Source organism: Micromesistius poutassou, assembly GCF_964030765.1.
Source record: "Micromesistius poutassou genome assembly, chromosome: 3".
Taxonomy (NCBI): Eukaryota; Metazoa; Chordata; class Actinopteri; order Gadiformes; family Gadidae; genus Micromesistius; species Micromesistius poutassou.
This window is the reverse complement of record NC_140273.1, coordinates 9,927,813-9,939,810: the sequence shown is the minus strand read 5'-3', so window position 1 is coordinate 9,939,810 and position 11,998 is coordinate 9,927,813. Positions and strand designations below refer to the sequence as shown.

The window sequence follows — 11,998 nt, the reverse complement described above, 5'->3', positions numbered from 1 at the left end:
TTTGCTGGTTTAGCGTACTACCATAAGGGTATATTATGGTAAACTCTCACGGATCAATACCCGCGTTATCCGCTGTGTGTCGCTCTTGCATCCTCTTCCGTAAGTGGCACAGCCTCTGTCCGTGGTGCTGAAAGTCTTATCGTCTGATCTCCTTATAGTTTGATTTCCTCAAAAAGAAAGGAAAGAATAGACCAACCATCAAAGAAGCAGGTTCTCTATGCAAAAGTATAGCTTGCAATGGAAATCAAAAGCAATTAAGTAATAAACGAGCGATTTCCACTGCACAACAACGGCTTCAATAAAATGCCGTAGATGGCGCGCTGGCTGCAAGAGCGCCCGCGGAGGTTCGCACGAGACAAACAACCGCTGTCAGAGAGAGGGGGGGGGGGGGGTACAGAGAGAAAGAGAGGGGGGTACAGAGAGAGAGAGAGAGAGAGAGAGAGAGAGAGAGAGAGAGAGAGAGAGAGAGAGAGAGAGAGAGAGAGAGAGAGAGAGAGAGAGAGAGAGAGAGGTGCTGAAGACTTCCCTCCACTTCGCAGCGGCCGCGGGGAAGATAAGGCACGCGGTAGCTCCCGGGAGAGCGAGATTATCCCATTTTCCGGTCGTGTTGTGACTCCTACAGTTGGGCACGCCCCTCACAGCCACTTCTTAACACAAAGTGAATGCGCGTGCTCGTTGGTGGACAGTTTATTTCATGCGATAAATGAGTTAAACATCCCGCGCTCTCACACGCTGTTTTTCGGGGGACTTTCTACGCGTGTTCGTATTTTTCGTGCAGCTGTCATCGTGAAACCACGCGCGCATTTCGGAAGGGGGATATCATCTGTTCGTTGGATCGACACCACGCTGGACTGGGGCCGGTAGAATGTGTTGTCACTACTTTAAGTTGCAAGTCGGAAGGTTGACCATGTTAGGGGCTGCTCGTTTGGTCGTCGACTTTGGGAAATGATCGCTAGCATCATCGACGGCAAAATAATGGTCAGAAGATGTCTCGTGACGTTCAAGCCGTTCAGGTAAGGCGGGAGACAGGGGTGCAGTCCATTGATCCGCCGTCCTCATGCGATCTTCATTTATATGTTTATTTAGAGTCATTAAGTCATCCTTTAGAAGTGGGTGCTAAATGGCGTGGGACAGTCACATTGGCTCGTCAGATAATGGAGTTGAAGCAATACATATCGCGCATGGTGTGTGTGTGTGTGTGTGTGTGTAATTACATAACTTCAATGTTAAGAACATGAGGCTATGTTAAGAACGGAGGCTTTCGCTATAACATTTCCCATTATTCGTGTTGTCTACTATGCACGCCTTTGTGTGCACACGTGTCATCGTTCGTTATAATGTCGCTCTGGGCTGTGTGTGTGTGTGTGTGTGTGTGTGTGTGTGTGTGTGTGTGTGTGTGTGTGTGTGTGTGTGTGTGTGTGTGTGTGTGTGTGTGTGTGTGTGTGTGTGCGCGCGCGCGCGCGCGTGTACCTGTGTGTGTTTTCAGACATATCCGTTTATTTTACACTATAAATAACGAAGAACGGCTTATAGTTAAAATAAGCCCTTTTTCCGGTCAGACCATCCTGTGGTTGAGTGGAGTGTGTGGAACTGGATTACCAAGCTGTGTTCGTTGGTGGACGGGAGACAGAGGGAGAATGCTCGCTCTCTCACACATGTTAACTGCGTACAGTGTTGATGCTTCACAGTCAATTGAGCCAATTCACTCCTCCCTCTGGGCATGTTTAGAAGAATGATAGGGCGAAGGGGAGACATGTGCAAGGATTTCATTTATTCAAATGAATGTCATACTTTTTCACTCTTGGCACAAATCCTTTAGGGTGTACAGACAAACATAGACGGACGTTTAATACTTTAATTTATATTCAGGACAAGGCATCATGAAACGTATATGTTAACAGATGCAAAACTGTAGGATGCTGTCATGTCTAACTCACACACACACACACACACAAAAAAAAAATACAGGAACTATGGTATCTCTTTCATAACCCATATCAGTTCAACTCTAGCGAGTCATTAGTCTTTTACAGGCCTTGTGATTGATTCATAATCAATTGGAGCAAAAGAGGGTTATAGATGGAAAACAGGGAACACCTTATTGAACATGATTGGTTACAGCAGAGAAAATGATGTCACACAGGAGATCACCAATTACTTGCTGTAAGCGGGGCTATTGATCGGCTACAAGTGACTCAAATCTAATATTGACTATTCAGCTGGCCAGCAGTAACACAGCATCACGAAAAAGCTTCCAATGTTCCTCAGGGAGAAGCGATTCAGCTGAGGAACAAGGGGGAGAACCCTTGTCCTGGACAGGGAATCCTTCACCACTATACCATCAGCGTTTCCCCCCCGCACTTGGCAATGCTCTGTGTACCAACCCAGGTACCTCAGGGGCCCCATGTGTGATGAATGCATACGGGGGAGCAAGCCAATTAGCTGATATCCCATCTCTTGCTTCTGATCCAATTACAGGGGGAGCGCAACGTTTACTTTAAGCCTGTTAATTAAAGAGTCGTCAGGCACGGGCCCTGGCCCTAAGCCCCCCCCCCCCCCCCCCCCCTTAACACTGCACTGAATAATGACTGATCAACAGCGGGAAGGGGAAGGGGAAGGGATGGCGGCTTTCTCTCTACTTTGAAAATGTAATTGTAAGCCTTCAGGGTACTTTTGGTATACAGCTTTATGTCTGATACATACTATTCTTGCCTACTATTTGCAATGCAATTCCAGACACAGTCTCATCTCCTGACCTCATCTCAGGGTTGGGAACTAGGAACCAGTGATGGAATTGTACAGTAACTTCAGTGCAGATCTCTGTCTTTTTTCGTGCCATTAAACAACTTAAAGTGGCACTGAGTGCCACTGAGTGCCACTCAGTCTTCTTCCTGGCTTAGTGACGAGGTGGGCATAGACACCACCCATGTCCACTGTTCACACAGATAATACACAATAATCTCTGGATTGTAAGTAGTAAATAAGGCGTTTTAATTGCTTTAGCGTCATACGCATACAATAAGCCCCATTTTTGCCGCTCTCCTCCGGTGCATATGACAGATGTGATTGAGTAGATCCTTGATCCATTGCGCCATGTGGTCAGAACAGATGGAAGAAGAAGTTGATACAGCATGATGCTACAGCCTCCTCAGTCCTGCAACTATTGGAGTCTGGCATCAGACAACATAGAAACACACACTGACACACACATACACACACACACACACACACACACACACACACACACACACACACACACACACACACACAAGGAATGCTATTTAGGCAAATCTTTGTTTTTCTTTCCTCAATTATGCATAATGCATTAGGCATTGGGCCTTGAAGCGAGTATTGTTATGAAAGCCTAGAAACAGCCCTGCTCAATAGTTCAGCCCTGCTCAATCAGGTTACAACAATTCATCCTCATTGCCCCCGCATCAATCAAATCCGTTCAACACAGTTTGTAAGCGGCCTGCCGTCATTGTAGACTGAGGAAGCCTGGCTTCACGCCGTAGCAGAGCGTGAGCTCAGCTCTCTGCGTGGAACTACGGTGGCTGTTGAAGTCGTTGTTTACCTTTTACTGAAAGCGCCGACAGAGTTCACACTGAGCCCTACATTTGAGCAAACAATTCCTGCTCAGCAATAATCATGAATAATTCACGTCTTTGCAGAGGAAAAGCCTTGCGTTCTCAGGACTGGATGTAGAAACAAAAGGCTAGCAGTAATCCCTGCCACATTTCCTCTAAGTGATGAAGTGAATTGTGATAATGACCGTTGCAAACAGTTTGCAAAACTCCCCCTGGCTAGTTTTTCTCGACTCGCTGCATTGTCTGCCCCACTTCTGTTGTTTTTTCCAAGTCATTGGTGGAAAGTTTGAGATCATTTCATGAGAAGTTTGATGAAAAATAAGTAAATATAAAAATAAAAATAAAAATAAGCATTCTCATAATCTATCACCCGGTATTTAGAGACACCATGAAATGAAAAAGATGGGCTTTCTTACCCATCTTACTCATTACTGGAGTCACATATTCATATATTCAACAAAATATAGTGTTCTATATTGGATTGTTTTCTTTCTCTACAGCTAAAAAGTATATGTCATGATGTTAACTTGCTTAACATGTACAGGCGAACACCCTGCTGGCTGATGTGTTTTGTCACCCGAACCCTATTTGACCGATACCCTGTTCAAATATTTTAAAATGTAATACATGACACCACAGACTCCACATTGTACCAAACAAATGTTCTGGGATATAAGATGAAGCCCATTAACGGCAACACGACTGGCCCGATGTTTTCGACCCCATTTCTAGGCTTGGCTCAGATAGAACAGAATGGGGTGGGGATTATTTTGTTCTTCACACACTGTACTGAATATACACTTTGTAGTTCCCTTCTCCACCCCATAAAGTAGTATTTTCTCCTTCTTATCTTGTCAGTTCTGTTGTTTGGGTTCCATTTCTTCTGTTCTCCTCTGTTTCTTCTCCTCTCCTCATCTGTCTCCTCCCTATCTGATTCCATCACTAACAATTAGTGATCCCATGGGGTGAAGGGGTGCCACTCATTTGGCCACCAGTCCTACAGTAGTCTTGGATGTGTGTCAGTGTAACTGTGGACAGAACATTTCCACTAATAAGTGCACTTTCTGGCTCATTCTTCTGCTTTACGGGGTGTGCACACAATGTGTTCTGCATGCTGTCTTTTATGCCGTGTTTCTAACGCTTTTTCTTTCACTTTCCCTCCCCTTCCCCTCTCACTCTATCACTCACTTTTTCCTTTTCTGTTCTCCTCCACACGACATGCATTTTGGTTTGTTATTTCTTCATCCTGTCGTCCTGTCCGTCACGCCGTTGCCTGGCGCCCCATGCCCCCCAACTGCACGTATTGCTCTGCACCATACTTTCTTATCACCTCCCCTCGTCACGCCATCCCGACCTCCACTCCTCTCCCTGAAACTCCTGCCCCTTCTTCCCTGTCCTGACCTCCTGTGTCTATCCTCTCCTCACTTTCCTTTCCTTTTCTTTTATCACATGGCCATCATCTTCTCCCTCCTCTCTCTCCTCTCCTTCTGCCTTGAAACATTTAAATGGTCACTCCAAAAACAATACACCTGTCCTCCTCCTCCTCCTCCTCCTCCTCCTCCTCCTCCTCCTTGTCATCACCTTCCTCCTGCTTTTCCATCCCCTGTCTTGCAGGATATTTGTGGTAGGCATAGGCTTCTTCAGCTTGTGTTTCCTAATGACCTCTCTTGGGGGACAGTTCTCCGCCAAGAGACTAGGAGATGCTCCCTTCACCATCCGCACAGAAGGTACTGACATTTACTCTTTTATGAGTGTGTGTGTGTGTGTGTGTGTGTGTGTGTGGGCGGGGGGTGGGGCAGAGGGGGTTAGTTTGGGGTTTTCTGATTGTGTTTGTGTGCACGCAATGGGAGGGCGGTGGGGTTGTTATGTGTGTGTGTGTGTGTGTGTATGTGTGTGTGATTGTGTGTATATTTATGTGGCTGTGGGTGGGTGTGTTGCATGTCGCATGCATATGCATGAAAGCTTTGATTGCTGTAATGTCACTGCTAATTGCTGTGCCATGAATTAACATGCACCTGCGAGCGTTTCATTACCGTGTCCTGCCGTTTTGTTGTCAAAGTTACGCTTTTCTCTGTTCCAAGAACCTAAGTGCACCAGTAGATATATTAGGACATGCAGCATGCTAATTAACAAGGTAAAGGCACAGAGAAAGATTATGATATTACATGATAAGGTAGAATTAAGTAAAATAAGGTAAAAACAGAATTGTAGCAAGATTTTCAAAGTAATTGTACCAAAAGGAAATGGCACAATGGCAGTGGCTACAGGAGGTAGAGCAGGTTGTTGAAACAGAGGTTGCTGGTTCGAACCCGGCATGTCCATATGTCCCTGAGCAAAACAGATGTCCCTTACTGCTCCTGACGAGCTGGCTGAGTATGAAGGTGTGTATGAATGTGTGTATAAATGGGTGAATGTGTGGCTCTAATGGTGAAGCACTTTGAGTAGAAAAGTGCTTAATAAATGCTGTCCATTTACCAAACAACACATGTTAAACAACCTTGGTGATACAACCTCACAAATAGGAAAATAAATGATTACAAATCAATACTTCCTATCGGCAGTGGCTTTTAAAATGTGTTCTACCGATACATCTGCTTCTGCCTAGACAGACAAGTCCCCCACTCTCGTGGATGTTATATTCATAAGAAGTAATTTATACTAGGATTAACACTGTGGCTCTGGTCAGGCTTCTGAAACCAAACGTCGTTAGCAGATGCCTCCTTCCAGACATTTCAGTCATTTCATATTTTGAAGGACGGATTTGTTCCAGTCCGGATTTTGACTCTGGACTGAACTGGCTTATGTGACCCAGCGAGTCCACATCTCATTCCTACAGGGACCAAACCATGTCACATGACCTAGCCAGGGGATGCGGTGACCAATGGGGAGGCTGGAAATGTGTTGCCTATTGAGCTCATGGTAGTGTTTCATGGAAGAGTGACATTGTTATTCTGCCTTGCAGTCTGCATGCTGAAGAAATTGTATTAATCATTAGTTATTTGAATATTTTGTAAATGCTATTGCCCTTCAATGTTTGTCTTTGAGTGTAATTTATGATCCTAGAGAGATTCCTATCCTACTGTTAAAAAAGATTCTCACATCAAGACTGAATTTTATTTTGGAGTTTTGTCTTTCTTTCCTTCCACACAAATGTTTGACTTATTCCTGCTATTAACTATTAACAAAACAAACCAACAAGAGACGTTAATGTTTTATTGCAGGAGTTGATGTTGCAAGGTTAAAAGAACACAGCCACGAGAGGCACAAGTTGAATTCAGCTGTCAAACTGATGCTGCCTCTCTAGGTTTATATTTGGCTTGGCTTTCGAGACATGGGATCCTTTAAATCTTCACTGGGCTAGCAAGCTTTGTAAACTCGCCCGCAAGCCTTGAATGTGTGTTGCTCAGAAACAAGGAGAGAATTGGAACAGCGAAGGCGTGAATTGTTGAAACGGACGCTGCGCAGTGTGGGACCAGTAGTACCTGGGCTTAGTGGCTCGAGTCTTAAACTGCCCTAATGGGGGTGCTACTTGGCTCACAGGGATCATTCATGTTCCATAGACATATATACACAGACTCCTCATTGACTGCTTTGACCTGTTGCTGCGATGCGTCAACGTCACCTCTATATTGGCGAGGCCATGTAAACAAATACAAGTAAACAGGGGAAATGTTTTTTTTCTCGATAAAAACCGCTATAACGCATTACTTAACCGATATTTCTCAACCGATTGCAATGGGTTTTTTATATTCATTATTAATTATTTATTCTTATTATACATATTTGATTTGAAAATAATGTATCATTATATATTATTTATATCACAAACCCTTTAATAAAAAGATATAGTCTTATTGCTGGTGTTTATATTATCATGTCATCTATTTTCTACCCACCCTGATTGACATGAAGACAGTTTTCACTAGGTTCTTGGTTTAAGACGATCATATATGCGGTAGATAAACATCTGTAAAAAAAAACCATTTTGTATTGAAACAGAAACTATGTTTTTTTTTAACAACCGTAGGATGAACACTCCCATAGTATGGGATATGTTGGCAAGAATCGGTGTGGTTTGGCCCTTTGGAGTACAATGTAAGAAGTGGGGAGAGTTTAATGGAGCATAGTAAATGCCGCCTGCAAGACTTGGAGAGCTTTCAGTAAGGTCATGATGGCTGTGGGGGGGGGCAGGATTAGTGTGTGTGTGAATTAATATTACGGTCGGTGTGTGTGTGTGCTTAGTAGTGTGCACAAGTGTGCAGGACATTAAAGCCGGTACGCGTGCGTGCGTGTGTGTGTGTGTTCATGTGTGTGCAGCACATTAAAGTCAGTGCATCCATGTGTGTGTGCGCAGTACATTAAAGTGTGTGTGTGTATGTGTGTGTGTGTGTGTGTGTGTGTGTGTGTGTGTCTGCATGATTAGTTAACTACTCATGCATTGGAGTCCGGGCAGACATCTGGAGCAAGCTCATTAAAAGCTGCATAGTGTCCAACTATGTTCTCCCACTGGACCTAGTTTTGTTTATGTGTGTGTGTGTGTGTTGTCTTGTTGTTTGTTTGTGTGTGTGTGTGTGTGTGTGTGTGTGTAAACATGTTTGTGTAGGCCTATGCACCTGGGGACACCTCCCACTGCTTCCTTCATTGTATGTGTACATGTGTGTGTGTGTGTGTGTGTGTGCGTGTGTGTGTGTGTGTGTGTGTGTGTGTGTGTGTGTGTGTGTGTGTGTGTGTGTGACCTGGACTGTGTGTGTGTGTGTGTGTGTGTGTATGTGTGCGCATCTGTTTTGTGTACGTCTTCATGTTTGTGTCTGTGTAAGTGATGATCTGGCCAGAAACGGGCTGTTAAACAGAGCAGCAGTATGTGACACGATTGATACCAGGGAGGCACCACTCCATCTGCTCTCTGCAATTCTGCTCTGCAAAACAATTGGCTCTTTCAGTAAGTCACTATGGTGCACCTTCTCACACACACCCACAGACGCACAAACACACACTCACGCACACGCACTAGCACTTACGTATGTGTATACACACATGAATGCACAAACACAGAACTAGTGCACATTAAAGATCTCTTTCCTTCGCACACATGCATGAATATACTCATGTCTGTGCACACGCACAAATACACACGCACATACACGGCCACTTGCAAATAAAATACAAGGTCACTAATAACAACAGTAAACATTTACGGAGTACCCATATAGTATTTGTGTGTACACGCACACACACAAATTGCACATATCTTTTTTGGCAGGACTTTTAATTAATACTTTGATTAATATTAAAGTAGCTTTCTGGTGCTGCCGTGGCAACAAGAATAATGTCTGGCCGAGATCACAACAAGGCCAAGTCCTTCGCTTGGTGCTCACTTATTGCAAATTACATAATATTTTTACATCATTCCCTCTTTTTTCCTTTGCTTCCCCATGGGCTTATTGATATAGTCTCAAACATCTCCTCTCTTGCTCTAGCAGCTGCCCTTAATAGCTTCCAATATTTCTTGATTTGCCAGGATTACTCTTTAAAAAAAATAGCGCAATATTCATATTGCACAGGGCTGAACTGTTTACACTATTTACACCGGTGGGGGCATGGAACCAGTTCAACTAGACATGTTCTAAACGCACACTATCACATCAGACAAATCATCATTCAAAGGACTTTCTTGTACATACTGCTTTTATTTCGGCGTTGAGCCAGCTGGAAGATAATCTTGGGCCAGTGTATGCATCGCATTATCCTGCGCCTGCCTTTTTGTTTCCTGTAGGCACTCGGTGTTTGCATGTCATTATAAAAATGTTCTACAGAAAGGTTGCTTGGCCTTTACACAGCGAATAGCTGGAGGCTGTTGATGTGTTTGCTCCATGTTGGTCATTCTCTCGGTGTGGAAAACAACAAAAACGTGTTCTCCAACATTTACAAGATAGGAGGCACAAACACGTTCACAAGATAACTTGGTTAACTGTGAAGGATGCAGTACCAGTGTAGTGCCAGTATCAAATTATTATAAATGTATGTAGGATTTGATATATAGATATATTGTAATCTTAACATCATCATTTCCATTTGGATTAATCATTAATCATGTATATATATTTATATTTATATATATACATAACATATATACAGTACATACTATATATGTATACTTATATTATATATATATATATATATGGTTCAACCCCAAAAAAACAACAACAACAACAACAGTAGGCTATAATATATATATAGACAGATAACAAGAGCTTGTTTCTTTGTCTTAGTATCCCTGCTTTATTCATCGTCCTGGTCCTAACGTCAGATAGCTAGATACGTATGTGGGTGAGACACTAGTGTGGTGTTACTGTCGCTGAGCCCTGCACAACTGCTGGATAATGACGCCACAAGCTGTGTTGACAGCTCAATCAAACCATGTGCCAGTCTCAAGGCTACCGCAGCGGATTACCTCCATATATATATATATATATATATATATATATATATGTATAATATATATGGAGTATATATATATGGAGTATATATATATATATATATATATATATATCACCTTTCATATCTATATATATAGCTCCCAATGCATCCCGGGGCTTGTGGGCCATTTGGATGCCTGCATCCACTCTCTCTAGCGGTCGCAAAAGACGTGCATCACACGTTGAGTCATTTCACAGCCAAACTGCACCACTAGCGGGCGAGTGGAGCGCAGTGGGTGGAGTGCAGTGGGTGGGGGTATTAGCTGATTTTCCTCCACCACCAACCCCTGCTCTTCTTGTGTGTATGTGTGTGTGCCAACATTTCCTCGCATTCTGGAGGATTACCCGTGCTTCCTCTGGAGGTCAGGAAACTGGTGGGTGGGGGGGGGGGGGGTGGGGGGGGGGGGGTTCACTGCAATCGCACCTGCCCCCCCCCACCCTCCCCCCCCTCCCCTCCACTCCTGTGGCTCCTCAGGGGAATCTAAATTGTGTAGAAAGTGAGAGGGAGATGAAGAGATGGACCGGGGGGAGAGGGAGTGACGGGTGGCGGAGAAGGGGACACAGGGAGGAGGGGGCTGAGTGCAAGAGGTGGAAAGGCATTCAATAAAATAGTAGAAAGGAGAGAGAGGGTATGGGGAGGTGTGTGTGGGTGGACGTGTGTGTGTTTCTGTGTGTGTGTGTGTGTGTGTGTGTGTGTGTGTGTGTTTGTGTGTGTATGCACTTTTCACCCTCAATTTCAGCTCAGACTAGAAAATTTGATTTTAAAGCTTACCGTAACGAGAAAAAAAAAGAAAATGGCCTACTGGCAGATTGGAGTAAAGGGAAAAAAACGGGGCAGCCTAACTAGAGTGTTTTCCTGGACACTGACACCAATCAGACACTTGATCAATGGTGTCCCTGTAGAGGCAGGTGCTGCATTGTGATGATGGAGCTCTCTCATGGTGGTTGCTTTATACGTCCCTATGATAACACGCTGCGCCCTTTGTTCTGAATCAGTCTCCCTCTCCCTCTGCATGCCCTGTTGGCTTTTATTCCCTGCCGGCTTCATTGGCATAGAAAAATGCATTCATTTACATAGCTAATAAGATACAGAAATAGAAGCAAAATAATAATAATGGTACAAATTCACAATATCATTTCAATTCAAATGTATACATATAAAAGGTAAGTCTCTCTCTCTCTGTCTCTGTCGCTGTCTCTTTCTTGTTTTCTTTCTTTTCTCGCTGTCTTTCTCTTCTCACGCTCTACATCCCTGAGGGGACAGAGAATATCATTTTATATTTCAGTGTCTCAATTCTATGGTTCCATAAGACATTTCTTTACAGTCTTCAGCTATTGAATATCTCCAGCTTGTGTCTCGGCATTCATCTTGGTCCAATGAATCAGAAGATAAAACAACTTTTCCTGTTATATTTTAAGTTGAATTAAAAACGGTTTAAGGATGTCAATGCAGTAAACAGTAAGATGATACTGTTTAAGATTCAATATTCAAGTGTTGTATTTGCATACAAGTATACCTGTGAAATGTAAAATTGAATGTGCCACAGAAGCAGCAAAAAAGTAGCAAATCAGCAAAATAGCAAATAGCAGTAAAAAAATATATATAGCACTAGTATGCTATAGCAGCATGTAAACAGTGTTAACAGTGTGATGAATGAAGAGGGGACTGCATACAATATCCAATGTCTGTCAGGTACCGGTAATGTTCTTTGAGTCAGTGTCAGAGTGTGTGTGAGTGACTCAAAGGGGGCACTGGTGCAGGCATGCAAACTGGTTTGGGGTAAAAAAAATATATATATATTATATATATATATAAATTATATTATTATTATTTTTTAAATTATATAAAAAATGTTTATATAAAAAATAATGATAAAAAAATAATAATAAAAAATTAAATAAATAAAAATTTGACCTGCACGCAGGTCAAATTTC

General features: G+C 43.2%; 1 protein-coding gene across 1 annotated transcript in view; it reads left to right on the top strand.

The window, feature by feature from the left end:
• Positions 1-945: 945 nt before the first annotated feature.
• mgat5b (alpha-1,6-mannosylglycoprotein 6-beta-N-acetylglucosaminyltransferase B) overlaps positions 946-11,998 on the top strand; it is a gene marked incomplete at both ends in the record, with an annotated part of 133,331 nt that continues 122,278 nt past the window's right edge. The window contains 2 exons of the mRNA XM_084465126.1: positions 946-1,013; positions 5,202-5,314. Coding sequence (XP_084321252.1) covers positions 946-1,013; positions 5,202-5,314 — 181 coding nt within the window. The remainder of the gene's footprint in view (positions 1,014-5,201; positions 5,315-11,998) is intronic.